The 23448-nt window shown below is 37.8% G+C and overlaps 1 protein-coding gene across 5 annotated transcripts; it reads right to left on the bottom strand.

The window, feature by feature from the left end:
* On the bottom strand, positions 998-23391 carry LOC110406014 (putative short-chain dehydrogenase/reductase family 42E member 2). Of its 5 annotated transcripts, none has more exons than XR_002443198.1 (18): positions 23174-23391; positions 22328-22370; positions 21235-21321; positions 19722-19810; positions 18650-18743; positions 15544-15710; positions 13216-13448; positions 10648-10743; positions 10203-10263; positions 8167-8285; positions 6545-6620; positions 5318-5400; positions 4646-4783; positions 4080-4145; positions 3289-3352; positions 2871-2944; positions 1697-2403; positions 1176-1194 (listed from the first exon to the last, which is right to left on the bottom strand). XR_002443198.1 is itself a non-coding variant. In XM_021411985.1 (18 exons), the coding sequence occupies exons 8-18, from the start codon at positions 13441-13443 to the stop codon at positions 2200-2202; spliced, it is 1209 nt and encodes a 402-aa protein (XP_021267660.1). In that variant the 5' UTR covers positions 13444-13448; positions 14051-14249; positions 15544-15710; positions 18650-18743; positions 19722-19810; positions 21235-21321; positions 22328-22370; positions 23174-23391; the 3' UTR covers positions 1818-2199. The 5 variants fall into 5 exon arrangements, 4 of the variants coding, with proteins under 4 accessions (XP_021267661.1, XP_021267657.1, XP_021267660.1 ...); XM_021411985.1 differs by lacking the exon at positions 1176-1194 and adding an exon at positions 14051-14249 and having other exon boundaries at positions 1818-2403; XM_021411986.1 differs by lacking the exon at positions 1697-2403 and having other exon boundaries at positions 998-1194.

Here is a 23448-nt window from a genome sequence, read left to right as displayed (position 1 = left end):
TAAAGACACACTTGCAATTATGGTAGGGCACAAGTAACTCTAACAGCCAGCATAAACAGGCTCGGTAAAGGCTGACAGAAGCGTGACAGCTGTTCCATAGTGAAACAAAAAGTTGTCTTACAATTCAAACACTGGATTTTTAATAACAGGAAATAAATGAAACCAGTTAGCATTAATCAGCACTACTGCAGTACAGATGTAAAAGCATCTTACCTGAAGTAACCGCTCAGAGGTTTGGCATTCCAGGAGCAGGACGGCAGGGCTCCCCGCGCTGCAGCCACAGAGCCAGTGAGTTCCTTGGTTACTCCTTGCTGAGGAACACCCAAAACCAAGAGCCCATGGATGCTCCTCTCACTGGGCTTCAGCCAGCTGGCCGAGCCCTCTTCTGCAAAGCATCGGTGTCACCTGGGACGCAGTCCTGAGCTATCGGTCTAATAAAAGTGATACATGCAAGATTCATAAATAACTAGTTTAAAGGCAAATTAAATATGTTTGCATGTAGTTAAAATGCTCCCGCGGTGAAGTAACTTTATACACGTGGGTTTTACTCTGCATTTCAAAGGAAGCAAGGTTCATGCAGTACCTGCCACAGTGCTTGCCTGTGCGTCAGCCAGCTGCACCGCTGCGCTGATAAACGGTGAACATAACTGCTTGTATCCACTCTGTCATGTTTGATTAAAGGTCTCAGATACACTGGGTTCCTTTCCGTTTCCTGAAAGGAGTAGAGAGCGGGCTGAGTGCCACTGCCACAGTTCTATTTGTAGAGTTCTGTTTGTAAAGACAAGACAATCTGACAATGCCAGTCTCTGAGAGATCAGGCTTTCTGCCTTCACTGCACAGAGAACTGTTTGTTTATTTTAAAAAGAGTAAAATAAATCTTTGCTTACATGCATTGCAGACGTAACTTGCGGTCGCTCATGTTTTCCTGTCACTGTATTATTCAAGATAGGAATGTTTTATGGTAGGGATGCTGTGGACACTCCTGCGCATCCTGTGGATTTAAAGGTACAATGAGAGAGTTTCCATAAACTTATCAGTCTTAAAAATCCTATAAAATGCTAATGCAAAGGCAAGATAAAAGCAGAGTGCAGATGATCAGGCGGCAGAGCTTTTCCATCACTCTCCTCTGTGACTCACCCTGGCAAGGCCACTTCTCCTGATCCACACAGGGTGCAGGGGGGGAGCAGCCACTCCCTGGTGAGAGCAGAGAGAAACCCTTGTGATGGGTAACCTCATGAAAATTCATGGGATACACATCATATGTATACACGTAGCACGCATGGAGCTTATGTAGTACAACCCAGCCAGGAAGCAACTCGTGTAAATCGTAAGGAGAAAAGGCAGAGGCTGCATCCAAACTCGGGGCTGAGTTCTTGGCCTGCCTGCTGACACCACAGCAGCAGTTCACTGAATGAGCAGTGCACCAGCACGGGTACGGCACTGCAGGGAGCGCGACCGGGCTGCACTTACAAGGAGAGGCAGCAGTAACTCCTTGCTAAACTCCAGTTATGTGCCATCCCTCTCCCTTTGTCTACAGACTCCTTAAAAGCAGTATTTGGTTCAGTTGAGATTTATTATTGCACCTAAAAATTATTTTATATACACATTTTATTTTTACATTGTTTTGAACAACAGAACTATTTCACATAAATATGACTTTCAGTCCTCTCACCACCTGTTACTTATAAATATTTACTTATTTTTGTAGTATCTCCCAGGTCCTCATAATTCCTGGCACTAACATGCAGTAGCTGGAGCAGTGGCTTCATCAGAGGCATTGTTTAGACCATCTTCTCTTCATTGGAGCCACAGCTCCTGTTTACAGCACTGCGGTTCTACCATGGCTCCTCCTCTTCCAAATCCTTGCCCTTCTGGATTATCAGTTTTAGAAAATCATTCTCAGTATGAAGTAATCCGTTAGCGAAGATTCATTACAACTCCTCCTGCACCCATCAATGGTGAATTCCTTTGATTTTGTGACACTGCTTTGTCCTTTGGGAACATTTCCTGATATGCTTTGTGTTTTCACATTTTTTTATTTTTTATTTTTGGTAAGGACTGGGGAGAAGTCATCACAATGATAAGAATAATTAATAAGAACAATAAATTCCATAGTGACTGAGGAATACACTGTGGTCAGGTCACTGATCCCCAGAAACAAAATTAGTTTTTTGGGAACAGGTGGGCAGCTATTTGATGTTAGAAGAAAGAAAGAAAGATCAAACTTAACAAAAGACCAAAAGCAAAGAGCGTTTTAAGGAATGTGTGATCTTCCTGACAAACAGGTCTTGTTTTAAGATAATGATCTACAGAATCTGCAAATGAGAATTTCTTTGGTTTGTAACCAAGCTGATCTCGTGCCTTGTCAATTCGGAAAGTGTGAGTAACAGTAACGTTCCAGACCTAAAATCCAAAAGGACAGTTATGGAAGTGACTTCAACATCTGGTTTTATAGAACACAGACAAAGCACGTCAACAACGATATTACAGTGGAACTGAAAACACGAATAAAGATAGACACTCAAACATACAAATTTCAGATTCTGATTCTGTCCGGAGCTAATAGAATAAGTTCATATAGCTGACAAAGAGCCAAAGCTGTGCAACAACATCCTTGGTCTACTGAGTGGAAAAGGAGTTTATGACACTCATTTCTCACTCGTGGTTGTTAAGCTCTACAAGTTAGAACTAAGGAAATCCCACACAACAAATCAGCACTGCCTTAAAATTGACTGCCTAAGCCCTGAATGGGCTAACCCATGGGCAGACAGACAGAACTCCAACACCATCAGTGTCCAGAGGGCATATCACGCATTTCATGAGAATTCTGATCAGAAATATATAAACATTCTCTTTTGTTACATACTTACCTCACTCCTTGTCAAGAAAGGTGTGAAGCTAAAAAATGGCTTTAATGCCAGATGCAGATATTCCATCACAGCAGCTGTGAGATAGAATGTTACTTAATAAGACAGCTGTATAACAATAAACAGGTAACATTGACATTGCACATCCTATAATCCCTACTGACAACAGGATTCAATTAAGATGCTGGAAGGTAGTGTTTAATTTATTAAGTACATGATGAACTCAGTTTATTAATAGCCTTTAAACCATATCTGGGTATTAATATCAAATGGCATAAACAATTATATTAATTATAATAAATTAGATAATTCCTATGGCTCAGTCCCTGAATTTTATAAAACCATTATGTAGCTTTAGAGACATTAACAAAACAAATTTTAAAATAGCACAATAATCAAATATGTAGTTTATTATTTTTACCTGCTATATGAACCAGGAGAACAGGAATATGTATCCAGGGTTTACTGTATCCTAATTTTTCAAACTAGAATGGATATAAAAGGAAAGAATAACAGAGAATTTGTATTGAATAGAGGATGGCAATGAAGCATGAAAATGGGAAAGTGAATATTGAAAAAATATATCTAATCTTTTTCCAGTTATCTTCCTATCAATACATGAAAACACACCACCACTCTTTCTTTGGTGTCCATCTCACACCCTACAAATTAAATTGTATGGTAAATGTGAAACAATGCTATTTCCAAGGGGCAAGTGACCAAGACAGAAACTATGCTTAGACAGAGGCCCATAGATCAGCTGAAGCCATTTCCCTGAAAGTCTTTCAGTGTAGGCATGGCAAGATCAAAACTTTAGCATGTTCCTAAAATTCCCGCCTTTTGGTGATAATGTTGCCTCTTTTTAACTCTTAAGATAGGATTCTAGATGTCTTCCTTTTTGTGCTGCAGCTGATAACAGAGAATTAACCAATAGCTATAAGAGGTGTCCCAGGTACTGATAGTTTTCATGCACTTAGCTAAAGTCTCTAAAACAATAAGAGCCAAACTCCACAGCAATGCATATTCAAAACCTCCTCTAAAGCCAGTGCAGCTTCGAGATAAGTCTGTCCTTTTCTCCTAGCGTAAGTTTCATGTTAGATAATTTAGTAATTAATGTGCGCTGATCTTCATTTAGTTAGTATGGTCTTTTAGTTAACCACATGATTAGGGCCCATACATTCCATTAGAGCTACATGTGTATGCAGTACATACTAATGGGACTATCCATTCAGAAAATACGACGTTTTCACCATCGTGTATGTAATATGCCTGTCCACTCTGTTAAAGAAGCAGAGAAAAACAATTACAAAAACACTATACATTGGATTACATTTTCTTTCACTCACATACCCACCTATCTTTGTTGATTTGGTGAATAACATACCAGCAAACATACAATGAATGGACACAAATCAGCTCAAACTACCTTCATTGGACTACACACTGTGATTTCAAACACTGCTCACACTCTTTAGTACATTTCAAAAACAGAACAAAAATAGAGCCAAAACACCAGCAGAATGTACTTGCATTTGCACTGTGTGCTTGTAGATTCACACAAGAGTTCTGAGAATTTAGCACACAATCTTTTGGAGAATCTTTGATCTCCAAGCATCAAAAGTGAAACTTATTTGGGAGCTAAGGCTACTGGGATAGGTTGTTTATATTGTTTACTTAGAATCACAGAATTAGCTAGGTTGGAAAAGACCTACAAGATCATCTAGTCCAACCATCCACCTACCACCAATAACCCCACTAAACCATGTCTCTCATCTTACAGCTATGTAATCCTTCTCAGAGGTGAGAGCCTCAGCAGCTAGTAAGTGAGCTTGTACTAGGTTTCCTACGTGAACCCAGTTCATCAGAACTTTGTGATTTCCAAACTTGAAGTTGAATAGTCTCCGCTGGATATTTACCTATAGAAAAAAAAGAAATAACTACATGAAGAGTATTTCTTACACAGTATAATTATTTTCATTTTGTCTCAGCCTGAGTGTTTAGAATTTGCTGTATGTGCGCACGATTACAGCACAAGGATTGCAACAAGAAAAAACCAAACAAGTAGCAGTTTTATAAATTCAAGACTGTTGCCCTGATATGCACTGGTGAAATAGGATGGCATAATGGTGTTTGGATGAGAAGGTACTCTTCTGAAACTGAAAAGCATATTTAAAAAATCCACCCTTTTCATTAAATGATCAGGAATGTAAACCTAGTTCTTCTACCATGGTGCTTTTGCTGTGCATTTTTTTTTCCCACATAAAGTACAGCTTGATCCTTGCCATTTCTCAGTGCCCCTATCATGCTATCATGCGAATTGTCACCAAGCTTCCCCCACAGTCTTTATGGGGGAACTGTTAAGACCTGGAGTCCAGGTGTTTCCTTCCCCTCACGTTCTGCTCCCACAACCACTTGTTGGAGCCCTCCAGGGCTGACTACGTGACACGTACAGCTACCCGCGGCAGGTGGCGTTGCTCTTCGGGCCCATAGATGCCTGGTGGACGGAGCACGCAAGTACGGAGCTGGGCACCTCCTCGGAAAGAGAACAAAATGTCATTGTCAGATAGTTTTGGCATCAGCATATGTCAGGCAAACTACACACACTGTTTGAATTTTACATTTTGAAAGTAAAGGATCGGTCTGACCATTCTACACGGTTCTGCTTCCCAGTTGTTTTCATCTCTGTAAAGAATTGAATTCAATAGTAGTGGAAGATCCTACCTTACCAGCCTTGGAAAATCAAATCCCTCTGACCACAGAACTTTCCTATGGCTATGCCTCCTTCTTGAATGAATTTTCCTTTTTTTGTTATAGATAAAAGTCGATAAAATCCTTATGTCTCCATAATTGCAGACACGAGTAATGCAGGAAGAAAAGCATTCTATTCATTATATTTAGACACTTTGCTTGCCTGAGGCTCAAAGGCATCGCAAAAGAATGGAAGAGGTCTCTTAAACAGAGGCTTTCAAATCAGTTAGAATAGTCTAAACTAAAATTAATATTTTAAGCTCGACATGTGAATCAGTAATCAGATTGGGAATAGGCACAATTCCACCTTTTCTGTGGGAAAGTTTAACAGGTGGCAGGCATTTGCTCAGTGGATAATCAATGAAGCTAAAACTGCATCCCCACCTAATGTTTATCTATTAAATTTCAGTTCAGAGAAATTGGCAAGAGCAGAACAAGAAGTATATAAAAGCAAGGATAAATATTTCTCTTGCCATATACACGTAGATTTTCTGTCATAGTTATTCATACACATGGAACTTTAGAAGTCAACATGATTCTGATGTTGCCAATCTGTTTAAGAAGCAGCAATTATTTTTGCAAGACGACAGCAAGCTCTAGGGTATTATGAGAATGATTTATTGGACAGTGCTTAGATGTTCAAAGTGACAGAAAGAATGGGTAATAAAAGCACAAATCCTGTATCTCTTGTAAAGTTGGTAACGTTTTAAAATGATTTTAAGAAGTAAGGCAACATATGCTGGATTTTCCCATCTGTTGTCTGTATCCAGTTTCCTGTCTGCCTTGGTACGTACATACAGAAGTTAGTCATCCACTGACAGTAGGTTTATTTCAGTTCATTTTAAATATACTATTTATTGATAAGCCAGTAAACAGAGAAAGGAATAGCACTACCAATTTTAGGAAAAACCCAGATGTTTCAGATGTACCTTTTAGAAAAGTTCCGTTGGCAGCAAGAACCATTTGGTCTGCAATTGCCTTCGTTCTAGAGTAATGATTAAAATGCTATAAAGAAAGGCAGAATATCATCAACGTTTTAATCGCATTATTGTATCTGTGAAGGCAGACTTAATGTTTATATCTGATAACATCCAAATCGAGCCAGTCTGTAGACGTCTGCTCAGCAAAATCAAAATAGAAATAACAAGATATGGCACATATATACTTTATGAAAAAGAAACAAATTGGACTTATAATTTGATTGCACAAATTTAGCTTCCAAGTGAATTTGTGCCCTTTTTTTTTTATGTATAGAAAGTTATTGATAATTAAAATTGCTGAGGTTCAAAATATTATTCAGAGAGACAGTCACTTGTGACAAAAACAAATATGTGACATTTTTTGTGCCGGGTGTACTGAAAAACACCCATCAAGCCAAACAGTAAGTTTGGTCATATAATTTTATTTTTAAATTGGAAAAAAATAATTAAGTTAAATATGAAATAAAAAAACTAGACCTCCCAAAAATGTTTCAATTTCCCACTGAAACTATGTATTTATAAATAAATATATCTTTATATAACTATTGAATCATAAACAATTATCTCCCAACTTTATCTTTTACTGTTAACTTAGTAAAATGCATCCAAGTGTATTAAATGGGATTCTGGACACAGTGCACGCTGGTTTAGTGCTTACTTATCCACACTAGGTGACTTACACATCTCTTGAATTTTGTATTGCTATACTTTATACTAAAAATTACACCTAAAAGTTATACCACAGCTGCACCTTCCTTCCTGCACCATCTACCTCTGCTGCTTGCTATTTCATGGTCATCATCAAAGAAAACAAATGATTAAGGCTCAGAAACATGCAACTAATTGTAAATTCCTTAAATGCTTTATTAGAAGTCTGGGGTGCCGTGAAGGCTTTGCACTGACATTTCCAACTAACTATTTCAGGAGGCTTCAACAGAGTAGTAGTCAGTGCTGTTTAGGATTCTTGGACGCAGGATGTACAATCTAAAATTACAGCTTTTAGCTGCAAGCAGGGTGCTGGGAGCAGGAAAGAACAAATTACAAGTGTAAGAGTGGCCAGAGTGCATTGAGCTCCAGATTTCAGCTAGAAAACAACCCTAAAAGGCTGTAGCAAAGAAGGCAACTATCTCAGAGCAACCATGAGGTGATGTAAGAAAGCATCAAGAAAGCAAGGTTTGGAAACATTAAAGAGGCAATAATGAGTATGCATAAAGATACGGAATTAGATATTTAATAATATTCTTCAGTGCAAAGGCTCACGGGGGCCATGATATTCAATATTTACAGCAGCTGGTTCCCTGAAAGCCCTTCCTCTAAAAATCTTCCTGTGAAATATCAGATTCCATCTTCGGTATTTTAACATCCTCAATCTGGCTACTTACAGTATATGAAAGTAACAATGATTTTAGTATCTCTTCATTGATCATGGGTCAATTTTTGTTAATGAAAAATAATTTCATAGAATTTAATCTGAGCTACAGCAAAACAGCTTGATCTGCTTCCACATCAACCTTCACGTAATCTGCTCTTCAGAGTACAGCAGATGGCATGCCATCACATGAACAAAGTACCTTTTCCAGCGGAAAATAGGGCACAGTTTCTTCATCTCCTTCTTCAATAGGATTCCCTCCAAATACCACATTCACTGTACTGGTATATATCAGCCTAGGGATATTTCTTTGTTTGCAGACTATAATGTTATAAAAAATACATTGTTTATAATAAAAAAAATAAAGAGTGAGAAACAACATACGAGCTGGAAAACTCTTTTTGAAAACAAATATTACATATACACAAAGTAATTTTTTAACATAATAGTATCTTTCATTCAGGTGGAATTTTTCATCTCAAATATTTGCTGTTTAAATATTTCATACTGCGATCACCAAATGCTTTAAGTATTCACAGCTATCATATCTCCACCAGATTGTAGTCATCCCCTGGACAGAGGAAATCTCTTGGCAGGGAAAATAAAGCTTTCTTTTAAAAACATTTATTAAAAAAAAATCTTTATTTTATGAGCTGAATAAAAAGGAGATGAGTACAAACATTTCTGGTGATCTAACAGCTCTGAAAACCACGTGCTTCCTAGCAGAGGTAGGGATTTTGGACAGCAGCCTTTCTGGAGACCATCATTTTTGCCCTGCAGAGAGCAGCAAGCAGTTCTGCTTCATGCACCACAGTTACCTGGATATCTGCGCAGGTCAGCAGTGATATGAGAAAATAATTAGCTCTCTCCAGTGTGTATGACAAAACTCTGTGTCAATCCATTCATAAGAGACAAATGGCCAACAAACGTTAGCAGGAAACATACACTGTTAATGCATAATCAGTGGTACGCTATATACTAACGAAACTGGTATAATTTCCAAAACAAAGTCTTAATTAAGGATTCCAGTTGAGAGCAATGTATCTAAATTCTGCTGCATGTGTCATTGCAAACTTCAGTAACATGCATTTTCTTTTGATTTAGCAATGCTCCCAAAGTTTAAGGAAATTAGTATTCACAAAGTTAAAATTTTTGGAATCTACACAGCGGTCAGTCCAGTCAGCTTGCTGGCTCATTTTGAAAATAATACAAGTAATTACTTTGATGTAAGTATTCGGAAGAAAATACAATAATGTGTTATTAAAATGTAGATTAACAGGGAACCACAAGGTTCATACTCCTCCCAGACTCTTGCATTGTTAGGAGCCTACAGGAATATGACAGGACATGTCTCTGTGGGTTCAGATGCTGGGGTGAGAAGGTAAGATGTTGCAACTTTTTCCCTCCAGCTCATTTAGACCTTTACTTGCCTACCACTTCACTTTAATTACCATTTTTCAGTGAGAACCCACAGTAATCCCCATGCAGGATGGAAATGGGTCTATATTAAAACTGTTTTTGCCATTTTGCTTTTTGATTTCTGTTGTTGTTGTTGTTTGGGTTTTGATGGAAAAGCAAAGAGAACGTAGCTTTGGAATTTGTGATACACTCTGAAATGTTCTCTCTGGAGTTGAATATACAAGAGGAAATCTGCTGACATTTGTTAGCAGATATTAGTTAAAAATCAGTATATAATAGAAAAGGATCAGTTTAGATAAGGTCAATGAGGATATAAATAGTAAAGTGGTAACATAATAGCTAAATATACTTGGGACATTTATGGCACCTAAATGTTTACAACACAACAAAGTTTAATATCTCTCATGATGTTTCGATGAAGAAAAATATAATAATTATTCATCACATAGTGAAGGAAAAAGATAAACCATTACATGGTGGAGAGTTTAAGTTGGTCTGCTATGGAATGAAGTCCAGGTTGAAAACTTATCCTCAGTCCAAGCCAGTGGCAAACCTCCTACCATTTGTAATGGAATCTGAGTTTCATTCCATCTAAAAAGTTAATTTTCTGTATTAGGAAGATGAAATATTTTAAATCTGTTGTAGGTTATCTTACATTAGGGCCCTGTTCTGCACACCAAGCTTTACATCATACTCTGAGATCAAGGTGGGGAAGAGCCTCTTTTAAATGACAAATCAACACAGGAAATATCCAATTAGAAGCTGTTTGAATTCAGTTGCTTTGGGTCAGATGCAAAGAAAGAAAGTCTAGGTACATACCATCAATTATTATTTTAGTGCCACCAACATTTATGGATTCAATCTGCTCTTTCTTTTCAAGCTATAAAAAAAATTGCATAAAATCTAATTTATCAAGTCACATTCACAATACAGTCATTGCAACCTAGAAACCTGATAGACCTAGAAAAGCTACGGCCTTCGTTCTTTTTAGGTGTTACAATTTTCTGTCCTTCTGACATACAGAGATTTCTAGCAGTTCCCATTTTTAATTGCCTTGCTTTTCTCTGAGTAGCACTTTAGCTTCATGCTTTGACATTTACTACTTAAGGAACACCTCCCTTGTTCCCTGAGTGGATGACTAGGCCTTTATAATCAACTTCTTTCTCACCTAAATACCACTCAACCATATTCAATGACTGCTGTATGCAGATGGATCTTTTCTTTCACAAGAATAAAGAGAAAATGTTAGGAAAATTGTACTTGCTTGTTCTAATCCTGACATTCCACAAGCAGCCACATGGAACACACAATCAGCTCCTTCACATGCTTTGAGCACTGCTTCATAATCCCTTACATCACCCTGTAAAATGAGAAAAAAATGGATTTTGACTGATAGAACTCATTGCATTCTCCATATCATCAATATTCAATATGGCTATTAACAAAAATTTAAAGTCATTCTGATCTATTTCTCACAATACTCAACTAACATTAAATAAAGCATCACAAACATGGAGAAAAGTCCATGACTAAGACTTTTCTTCATATTGTATTGCAAAACACTTGTGACTCTTGATAGCCTCAATTACAACGCATGTTTTCACACTTAGTTCTGCAGGCTGGCAAAACTTGTTTGACTTGAATGGGAGCAGCATATGCTCAAGGGCAGGAGAATCAAGCCCAAATGATGCTAAAACATAGCAAGGAGAGTTCAGCTGTTTGCCAAGGAATCACCAAATTTGAGAACTCATTTTCTGCTAGCAGTCGCACCTTAAGATCTGGCTTGCGCCATCTGAACAAAAGTCACTTTGGCTACCTAAGCTTTATTTTAAGTGCTCAGAAACACAAATTTAATTACAGTTTTGTTCAAGGTTAAAACAGAAGAGTATACACTACATGAATTTTAAATTGTATTAGTGTAAGTTAGTGTGGTATTTCAATAAAAAGATAGTGCACTTCTTTACAAATCATGAGATTTTAAAGTAATAGATATAATTTATCATGGTGAAACTGATAGAATAACAAGAAAAGATATGGCTGCAGGTATGATTAAAAGACCATCTGATCAGTCTTTAACTCAACTTTTTCTTCTGAGTTTGCAAAAATATTGCACTAGCATGGCTGACTTGCGCTTCTTACCATCAATCAAATGCTGACATAGCTACACAGTGTAAATAAAATCTGTAATCTCCAAATCACTGATAATTCGCCTCAGAGATCTGTGCCTTAATATCTTACTTTGTAGTTTCATTTTGTAGGTAATTCACCTATACTTGGCAATTTAAAAAAAATTACATTCTATAGCAGTTTTCTCAGAAAACTGCTTGAGCCAGATCCCTTGAGTCTCTTTAAAAAGATGTAAACTAGCATCAGTGCACCAACTCCAAACAAATTACGTAGATGTACATTATCAACAAATCAAGCCTATGGTTTTTGAATTGTTGACAATACTCTACCACTGTTCCATGTTTTTTAAAAGCTGTTTATTAAATTGAACATAAGAACAGCCATTCTGGGTCAGACTAAAAGTCTGCCTGGTCCATTATTCTGTCCACTGCACAGCTATGCAGAGCAGCATCATGTGTCCTCCTCTGCCATCCTCACCACCTTCCCACATGGTGACATGGCTAGAAGAATTGCGTCACTGCCTTGATAGCCCCTGGGACAGGAATGTTGTGATTACATTCAGCTTTGCCATCAACATTCTAATTCTAGTGATGGTGTTAAGAGTTCTTATGCTAAACACTCAGTCCAGATCATCTAGATGATACCCTGTCTAGCTAGAACTTGTGTAAGATGACAAGAACCTTGCACAAAGTGCTAGTGCATGCCTGCACATTCAGACTCCCAAATCTGAGTGGGTGAAACAACTCTGAAGCGTAAGCGTCCGTTCACATCAGGGAGTACTGGGGTTTGCTGCTCTCCACAGATAGTTGTGGACCATTCAATATTTTAGGTCTTTTTTGTTCTCTCTCTTTTACAGATATAATAAATAAATGTATTGAGCTGTTATGAATCAAAAGCAATCAGGACTCATAAATGGTTACTCTAGGAAGAGGAGCAGGTACAGGGCAAGCCTACGTGACACTTATGTGATCACTTATGTGATACTCCAGAACACTGTTCCACCAACATGTATTTTTATTCAGAAGATTTCTTGAGTTTAATTTAACTTACCTATTCAGCAAACTCAATGGAAGAAAGCTTTTGGCAAGGCTTTGTATATGCATTTTTTCCCACTGCACGAGGACACAACCTATCTTGTTTATACTGATCTGACTCCTCATTTCACTTAATGACCCTTCTTTCTTGTACTGTGTTGAACAGTGAACAGTCAATCTCTATGCCTTTCCATGCTTCTCACAGTCTGAAGATCTTCCGCTCTCAAGTCACCTCTTTTCCAGTCTGGAAAGCCCTAGTTTCCTTAATCATTCTTTGTACTGAAGTTATGCTACATATGTAATGATTATTTCCCTGTCCCACTCTCTCATTTTTACTCCAAATAACTAGCTTGACAAGGAAGTAAACTTTGCCACTTCCTTGCTCACTCCTTCATCTAGGTTAAGTATGAATGTGTTGAATGGCACATCTCAAAACAGAACTCTTCAGAGCTTCACTGGCGACACAGAGAACTGACCACTTGGACTCCTCCTGCTTGCTGTCTTTTAATTGGTTACTTATGCATACAAAGATCTTCTACCATGATTTCTTACTGTCTTTAAAACCATTCACAGAAAAACTTATCAAAAATTCCTAAGAGGTAAACTTGCTAACGTGCATAGAAGTAGTATGACTTTATTTCACTGCTGTTAAATAGGCAATTTCAACATACCTTGAAAAAGTCTGCACCATTTGGAATTTCCCATTTAGGTTTTCGTACATCAAATAGAACAACAGCAACTCCTGCCTTGACAAGAGCACATCCCAGATTGTATCCCAGGTAGCCTCCACCTCCTGTCACCACTGTCCTCCTGCTTTTAACCAGTGGTCCTGCGTGCTCAGTTAGTTTGCTCTCACATAGGAGGTCCCTGTGAAGTTCCTCTGTGGCTCCTTCTTGCATCACGGCTGCAAGATAAAAAGTGTATTGAAGATTCTTGCATGGTACTCTGGAATCTAAAGAATTTCAGTAAATTTCATGTTACTATGATCCTTCTGTAACTGTACTATTTTTATTTATATCTATTTTGTTATCTTAATGTGCTTAAGTTATACAAATTCAAAATTTTGGTGACAGTATCTCTATGTAAAATTTGTAATGAATCTGGATACTTTTACATTCCAATATGGTCTTTTCCTCTTATCTACGAGTTTCATGTTATATAGAAATGAAGAGACATTATAGGATTTTAGAGATACTATAGTTACTAGAACTTATCACAGCAATATAATCATATCAACAGATGTGATTACATTTTTCAGTGCTTAGTATATCAAATACTATATCCTTGAAGATTCACTGATTTCCGATATATTTAAGACAAACCAATGTTAGCCAAATAGTCAGGAAAAACGTTAGAGAATGAATATTAGAAAGGACTTGAATCTGCTTTTAAAAATCTATTTTATTTCATGTTTGGATCACAGTTCTTCAGTAAAGACAAGAATTCATTGTCATTTCAAACGTTTTTGTTTATGTAAAAATGTTTAATTTTCTGTCTAGTTCTTACCAAATTCTGTTGATATTTCTTTTCATCAGGTCATTCGTATACAGCTGTTTTATCTACTCGGGAAGACTGATTAGAGTATCATAGAAGTTCAGGAAGAATTTCTTCTCAGAAGGAGTGGTTGGGCATTGGAACAGGTTGCCCAGGGAATCAGTGGAGTCACCATCCCCGAAGGTGTTTAAGGAAAGGGCAGATGTAGTACCTAGGGACATGGTTTAGTGGGCAATATTGGTGGCAGGTGGATGGTTGGACTAGATGATTTTAGAAGTCTTTTCCATCTGTAATGATTCCATGACTCTATGGTCAATCCGTGACACACAATTCCATAGGAGTTAACTGTCTGTACACCTTCTTATTAATTAGTATTAATTAATAGCTGGTATTCCAAATCATGGTATACTCACATGAAATTAATGCAGTTAGTTTTCCTGCATCAGACAGCCCTTATTGTCTTGATCCCTTGCATGGCCTTTACATATTAGGATCTAAGCTCTCTTTATTTATTACGCAGAACTGTCCATGTTTGGTAACTGACAGCTGCATCACTTCCAGAGTGACAAAGAAATACTAGAAGAACCACAGAAAGTGCACCCCACAGTACACAGTTACAGACTATTTTGTTAAATTAGTTAAATTTTTATAATTTTTTCACATTCTTCTTTTTTTCTGGTCAGCTTTTCTGATTTCAGACACAGGGAAATAATCTGTAGCAGTCTCCAATTGCTACACTGTTTCATCACCAATATCAGCTCACTAAATTCAATGAAACAAATAGCATAACAATGGAAACTTGAGCTCCTAATGTTGAAAAATATCCTGATACTTAAAAAATGAAAAATAATCCACATTTCCAAGCACAATTTAAATGAGAACTATTAAACTAAAACAGATATGCTTCTCATGTTAAGGAAAATCAAATTTACATCTCTAAATCATGCTATGCAGTAGCTTTAAGCCATAAGAATTATTTCACTTTGCATTCCACTAAAAGATGCACTTTTCTGTACACTGTAAAGACAGCTAGAGTCAAGCTTGTCATGTATGCCATTAAAAACATATTGTTAAATGACATATATTTGAATGCTGACACCTGTCATTAATACCTCCTCATATGTTACCTGTAGATTATATCAAAAAGCATTCTATCATATAAGTTTGAAGATTTTTCTACGAATCTCCTTCTTAAAAGGCACTAATAGAATTTGAACACGCATCAGCTTCAGATGAACTAGAAATAAACAAATTTTCAATACGTACAATTGCATATCAGAAAATATTTCCAGAATCAGTAGCATCCGTGTTTCTGAAGATTTTATAGAAGTTTATTCATGCACTCCGCATATTATGCATAGTTACATCTTAAGCAGTATGTGTGGTATGAGTTCCTAGCTCCTCTACTGCCATTTCAAATTTTGAAATGCAGAAATTACTTCCCCACAGAAAGTTAGATTCAAACACTTCAAGTTCTTAAAAATAGCTAAAGAAATAGTAAGTACCCTTAGTAGAATCCTGATGTCAGCGTTCTTCTCGTGCTTCCTGTTCAAGTAAGACGATGAGACTTGTCTTGCTGAACAATTAGTAACACAAGGTACTCAGGCAAACAGCTGTTCAGGTGTGCTCAGGTTCTTTTGTTGTTCCTGTTCCTTTGTAGCTGGTGGCTGGGCTGGGAGCCAAAAAAGGGCAGGGCTTAATTTGTACATAATTTACATTCCTTTTTGGGAAAAAAAATTCTCCACATCAGATTCTTCTAAATATTCTTATTGTTACCTTGTAAAAGGATTGCTAAGACACTAGACAACACAAATATACTATCGTAACATCATTCTGTAGATAAATTGCACTAGATTACTCAAACGTCTCACCTAGGGTTTACATAAAGTACAGAGGAAAAGGTTCTTATGCAAAACTGGAAAGAAAGTCTTAACACTAATACTTGAAAACAAGTTGATCTCTCGCAGTTATATGGCAACCAGTCACTATTGGTGTTCCCCATGGTCAGTATTGGGGTGGTCCTGTTTAATATCTTTACTGATGATCTGGAGGACGGGACTGAGTGCATCCTCAGTAAATTTGCAGTTGACACTGAGCTGGGAGGAAATGCTGATTTGCCTGATGGTAGGAAGGTCCTGCAGAGGGATCTGGATAGGCTGGATTGATGGACTGAGGCCAACTGTAAGAGCTTTAAGATCAAGTGCTGGGTCCTGCATTTGGGTCACAACAACCCCAGGCAACGCTACAGGCTTGGGGCAGAGTAGCTGGAAAGCTGCAGGGAGAAAAGGGATCCGGGGCTATTAGTCAACAGACAACTGAAGATGAGCCAGCAGTGTGCCCAGGTAGCCAAGAAAGCCAGTGGCATGCTGGCTTCTAACAGAAATAGTGCAGCCAGCAGACCCAGCAGGTGAGGCCACACCTTAAGCACTGTATTCAGTTTTGGGCCCCTCAATACAAGAAAGACACTGAGGCCCTGGTGAGCATCCAGAGAAGGGCAACAGAGCTGTGAAAAGTCTGGAGCGCAGGTCTTACGGGGAGCAGCTGAGGGAACTGGGATGGTTTGATCTGGAAAAGAGGAGGCTCAGGAAAGACCGTAATGTCCTCTACAGCTCCCTGAAAGGAGGTTGTGGTGAAGTGGGGGTTGGCCTCTTCTTCCAGGTAACAGCGATATGACACAAGGTAATGGCCTTAAGTTGCACAGGGGAGGTTGAGGTTGGATATTAGGAAAAATTGCCTCTCATGAAGAGCAGTCAGGCGCTGGAACAGGCTGCCCAGCAAAGCGGTGGAGTCGCTGTCCCCAAAGGTGTTCAAGAAAAGGGCAGATGTGGTGCTGAGGAACATGGTTTAGTGGGCATGGTGGGAGGTGGGCCGACAGTTGGACTGGATGATCTTAGAGGTCTTTTCCAACCTTAATGATTCTACGATTCTATGAAACTTTGGTAGGATCTCTCTCAACTAATAGCAGATTGAAATGAAGTACATTTCCCTTCCACCTAGAGTTTTCAATCTAAATTTGGATAGAGAGAAGAAATAAGTTCTTTCATCTTGATTTTTCTATCTTCATCTCCAATCCAATTCTGAAGGCACAAGAGTTACTCTCCCATTTCCAATATGAGTGAAGTACAGGCAACAAACTACCTAGTACACAACAGAACAGGGAAAGGAGATTTACACTTAAATAATGCATTTAAAATTAGTATTAAATGATTAATTATCATGGAAGTTCTCTGATTCTGAGATTTTAAAGCACTTTTAAAACACACGACATTTTAAACAATGAGAAATCAAAACCAACATTTTAAAATGGGTGTGTCTAAAACTAGGCTGCTGTAGTTATAATGCTAAAGGAACACTCCCAAATCTAAATATAAATTACTTCTATTTTAAATGTTGGCATTTTGGGAATATTTCAAATTCATAGGGGACTTCGTAATTTAAATACAATTTAACGGTCATGTGTTCACAAGCACACAGACTGACACCTAGGCAAACACGTTCCAGTATAATATGTATGCATTTCAGTCCTTGTAGTCTGCATTAGAATATTCTAACCTGTCAAGTAAATTTGCACTTCTCAGATAGCAAAATGAGTGACAAACCCACATCAGAGTAAAATCCTCAGGAATACAAAATTCCCTCTGACGAGCTGGCCACAGCACTGACAGATTTTACCATTCTGAGAAAGACAAATTCCATCAATTCTGGGACTACTAAGGAACTACACAAGTCACAGCAGCTGGTCAGTACTGCTTGGTGAAAATCAACCAGGGGTACTTCAATTTGACTTTGGGTTCCTCTTTAGCCAGAAGGAGACATCTCAGAAGAGCTTCCAGAACTGCTATTCTGTACCTCAATCTTATTTTCAATCTTAATGAAGAATAGGGGTGGTCGTATTTTATTCACTAAGTCCTGCTAAGTCTTGTTAAAAGAAACAGAAGCTAAAATTACAACGAGAAATACTGCTGCATTAGTACTTCTGGTATGGAATGACAGCTCATACAGTGTTCCTACTTTTTCTCCTGTAACCACCCATAGTTCATACAGGAAGACAGAAATAAGCAAAACAGGTGGTACTTCTAGGAGACGACTGCAGAAAATTCAACAGGAAGGAACACAACAGGAAGGTGTCAGAAAGTTTGCTAGTTCGTTTACAGAGACAGTTCACATTTCTGAAGTATCATGATGGTTTATCAAAACATTACTCACATCCAGTCTGTAAAGCAATGTTGAAAGGTAATTGCACTGTTTCATAGAGGAATCTAGTACACTTACGCAAGATGACTTTAAATTGCGTGCTGATAGGACCACAGATATACCTGAATTGAGTGAGTAGGATTCAGGGTCTGGTTGAGACAAGATGCTGCATGTCTCCAGGACTGTTCCCACCTGGTGGTGTGGGCACCAGCGCTGAGCACTGGACCACAGAGAGATGTGGTATTGTTAAAAGGATACATAGTTTATTTTCCTTGTAACGCTTGAGTTTTCACCCTACCCTGGGCTATTTGTCACCAAAAATGAAGAGGAAATAATGCAATAGGTCACTTTAAAAGCATAGTAGAAACAGAACACCAGACTGGAGAGAATAAGCTAAGAGTTGTCTTTGTACTCTACCTTGAGGCCCAGGCATTTTTGTTTTTGTCTACTGTCAAACTGTCTTCCTCTGGAGGAGTCATGTCTCAGGCCATTATTGTTTCATATCACAGTTCTGAATACAGAAAACAAATCTACTTATAAATTTATATATCAACTACAATCTTCAGTTCATCATTTGAGGTGCAAGAAAAGACAATTCATAAAGTCAGAAATAAATGTTTTAAAGAAGGAAATAAAATATTCATAAGCTTAAAAAAAAAGGAAGGTGACCCTCACACACAACCTCACAGCTATCAGATTGAAAATGGTTGTATTATAGACACAATTGCACATTATTTCCTCTAGTTGAAAAGGTAAATCACAAAGGACATATGCTCTGGCAACTCCTTTAGAAATAGATACATCAAATCCCACATGGGTGAATCTATTTTTTAATGATATAAGAAGAGATGCTAGAGAGAGGAGAGAGCCTAGTGGTTGTCATAGTTGACAATGGTCTCTGTCCATGTCTTTACTGTAGGATTTGCAATGGAGTTTTAAGGTGATGACTTGGGTCAATCTGAGGTCCATTCACCATCTGGAATGCCAGATATCAACCATTAGGACAGATCAGAAAAGTGGAAGCGATAGATTATTATTATGTAATTGAAGATGAAAGGTCATCAAAAGGATATAAAGAGTGACGGGACAGGAAGACCACTCTAGAAAGGAACATGCTAGTTAACTGTGAGCAAGGCAGAATTGCATTTTTGGGCCATAGGAAGGGAGTTAGCGCTCTGGCTGTGAAATAACAGGAACCTGAATGAGAGTTTTTAATTGTGCGGAAGTTATTACACAGAAAGGAGCCTTTAACAGAGATGTAACCTAAGTGTGAAGAACTAGACATAAGTCTGAATTAATGTGACAGCCGGATGTTTGTCCTGAGTCATAGGCAGGATTACATGTTCTGGAGTGCCCAAGGGCAGAACAGCAGAAAAGCTTAACAGATTAAGCTCTCTCTTACAGCTACATTGAGCTGGAAATGTCCAAGCTAAGGCAAGAAAACAGGAGTGAGACATGAAAGTGTGAAGTGGGCAAGTGAGTTGCTCACCTAAAGTGGTTACTGAGATTGTCCAGAGAAAGGAGAGCTTGATACAATTATAAAACAGTTACGGGTGGTCATCTTCCTTAGGTCATGTTCTGAAAACAATTAAAGAGACAGAAGGGAGAAAAAGGAGATGAGTCAAGGGAGAACAACATTTTAAGATGAGCATGGGGCACTATACTGAAACCAGATGCAGACCTGATCTTGTCTGCCTATGTCCTAATATGTATGAGAACGACGAACTAGGGAAATTGCCTTCACACCATGAGACAGCCTCAGAAGTCTAGCCAGTTTAGAGAGCTGTCAGAAAACCTCACTTGTTGTTCTTTTCCATCTTATTTGTTTTTACTATAATCAGATCAAAAGCTGTGATGAGCAAAGAGGATAGCTGGCAGAAGGAGGGTGTATATTGGAGCAAAGGCTGATTGCATCAGGAGTGACCCAGGAACCTGCATGTTTGTGGCCATCACTGATACTATAAATTGCTGTCTGGTTTAAATGCTCCACCGCTGACTTTGGTTGGGTTCAAGTGACTCAAGTTCTTTGTGGGAAACAGAGTATGAGGATATTACACCTGTCTCGATCTTCTCCCAGCATGAAATCAGCATGAAGTGATGGTATTCACTCAAGCCAGGGAGCTAGGAGACCTACAGAGTCTCTGTGATTTTACAGAGTAACCAGGGACTAAAACATGGAAGGATTAAGAGACTAACATTAAAGGACTGCAGTCAATCTATAGAAGTTGCTCATTGCTTTGGTATACCAAGCCTTGAGACATGAGATAAGCCACTTCAACAGCTTATTTTTATGAGCTGTTGGGCTGTCTGTTTACAAGTAAAACAAAAATGAAGAGGTGTTCCTGTCCGAGCTAGAAAGGAGACAAGTTTAGAAACAGCCTGGGTACTGTGGCTTACAAAAACTTGGAAGTAATAGTTTGCTTCAGTTGGCTGAGAGGTAATCAAAGAAAAAGGTACAACTCTTCAGGACTGGTACTTGGATAACATATTTCACATCACTTCCTTTAGTTTCAGAAACTAGTCTTTAAATATGTAACATTATAAAATTTAATATAAAGAAAGTGTATTAAAATTAAAATAGTTTTAATTGACCACTTAATCTACGCCATTTGACCTTAAATTCCTTCTATACAATAAAAAAAATAAAAAGTTCTTATGGAGAGTTTGAAGATCTGAAATTCTGAAAGATTCTGGTAACTTAAAGACATGGCCATTCCTCGTCAGTTTTATGTACTGCAAACAGGAGTTAAAGTGCTTGGTGTTTTTCAGCCCTAACTAAAACTGTCAGGAAAACTGTCATTTTCAATAGGAAGAGAAAACATTTGCATGTTTACTGTTTCTAAAGCACTTGAAACAGACACAGTATTAATGCAACAACAGATGTTGATGTACACCTAAAGTATGCATCATTCAAATGACACATTAAATGCTGCAGGACAGCACAGCATTCTTCCCAGTCCTTGCTAATTTAGAAAAGTAAGATACAGAGGCTAACAACTTACCTATAATTTCATGCTGTAATTTCATGCCATAAGAAACATACGCAGATTCTTATTCCCATTATTACACAGAAGGCGTATTTTCTGCACCTAACACAGCAGAAGAACAATGGTATGCTAGGATTAAACTAAGAACCTTTGGGCAGCAAGTTCCTTCTGATTTTTTGTTAGGCAAAAAGATATCAGCATTCACCACTGTGCATTTCAATCACTTGCCTTTTGTAAAGACATTTTTTCCTGTATAATAAGATAAAAATGCAATTATAGATTTCTGTATAACAACTGAATACAGTCACACATGTACTGCTTAAAGATATAATACTATGCTCTGTTTTTTTTCCATGTTCTCTCACTTGGCTTTTTCTTTTTGATACCATTGGATACAGTATTTCTAGAAACAAGCATATCTAATCCCTTAAACATCTTTCTCTTAAAGTTTGAAAAATTAAGGTTTTCTAGTTTAAGCATCAGACAGTGAGCTGTAACCCTGAGCTCTCAGATTCTTTTAAAACCCCTCAGTTCTTTATTAGCATACATAAGCATTCTCACTCTATCCCCTCCTTTTTCCTGCGTCTGTGTATTTACTTGTATTATGATTCTGTATATTTCACTATATTTCACCATTTCCTCTTGGAAGGAACAAAGCATGCATAAGTACTACAAAGTACAGCCTTGGAACGTGCCATACAAAGTGCTTTTCAGGTTAGGCTCTCATTTAGTTTGCATTTGTGGTTGCATTGCATGCTACAGAGACAGACTGATTTACAGGCCAAATGAAATGGTAACTGAGAAACTGCATTGCCAAGTTGGGGTGAAATTACAGAAAGAAACCAAGCACCTTGTAATAGCAGTAATGAACATTCCCTTTATGAGTTCCAAGGTGTTAGAAAAGGGGACAGTTTTACAACATTTCAAGGAAAGCAGTACAAAATAAATAATAAATAAAAATACTTCATTGTACTGAACAAAGGCATGTTTCCATTTAAGAACAGGGATGACAGCTTGCCTTCTTAGATATAGAAGTCACAGATAAAACTGAAAAACAAAGGAAATATGTAAATATACGGATTTTAAAAAAAGGTTATTGGAGTCAAACCTTAATAGGTCTCCTTTTAATTCACAGGCTCTCTGTCATTACACTGGAAGAGAGAAGTACCAGTGCCTTTTAAAATCTTGTCCTAATTTCAACTAAATTTCATTTACAAAATTCTATTCATCTCTATTATTATTAACTTAGAAATCGTAACCTAATCTGAAGAACTTCCCAAGCAGGAAAGGAAGAAGGAAACACCCTCTAAAAGACATCAACCTTTTAATTGATAGAAAAATAACTGTGAAATAAAGATCCTTCATGCTACTGCGGTCACAATGATAGAGGCAGCCCCTATTCACCAAAAGCATATGAACTTGTAGTTTATGTCTTCCCATTTTACCTGTCGAATTCTGTGCAGAATTTAAGATTCTAAATGATGAAGTCTTACATGATAGGAGACAGAGATCATCAGTTTCTTTGTACTGCAGTTTCATTACTATAATCAGCATAGTTACCTACAACCTAGATTCAACTTCTTACAACAGACACAGGTGAAAGCATAAGATATTTCCTGATGCTAGAAGGTTTCTGGAACTGGATTTTTCTTCTTCTGTCTCTCAAAACTATTCAGAAATCAGATACTTATTAAATATGTTTGAGATTGTTTCACAAAAGACTTCAGTTTAATGGAATGAAAAGTATCCTACGTATGTCTAACTGGTTGAGATCCATTAAAACGATTGAGAGAAAGTTCTTGTTAGCTGTACTAACACTTTTTGGGTGCCTAAAATCTTGGAACTTCGTGGTTTGAGATCTAGATCAACATCAATAGTAGATAATATGCTTACCAAGTATGAAGAAATTCTTACTGAACAAAATTCCATAGGACACAGCCCAACACATACTTACTGCCAATTTCTTCATTAGAAGACGCAGGAACTTCCTGGTGTTGACTCAAATTCAGACATATTTAGATGAAGGAATTTGTTGCTGTTCCAAGCTGTCCCAGCTTTCTTCTGTATCCTGTTTTCCCCTAAGGCAGGTATGGTTAAAACACAAAGAGTTCCTGAACTGCCCGCCCCTACTAAGCCGATATGAACATCTGTACTCACACAAAGATTGCAGCAAGAATTGGTAATCTTCTGATAGGGGGTTGAATACATCAAGTTAGCAACTGGTTTAGC

This window comes from Numida meleagris, chromosome 13 (assembly GCF_002078875.1).
Source record: "Numida meleagris isolate 19003 breed g44 Domestic line chromosome 13, NumMel1.0, whole genome shotgun sequence".
Taxonomy (NCBI): Eukaryota; Metazoa; Chordata; class Aves; order Galliformes; family Numididae; genus Numida; species Numida meleagris.
Note: the sequence above shows the minus strand (reverse complement) of the source record. Positions and strands in the feature narration are given on the sequence as shown.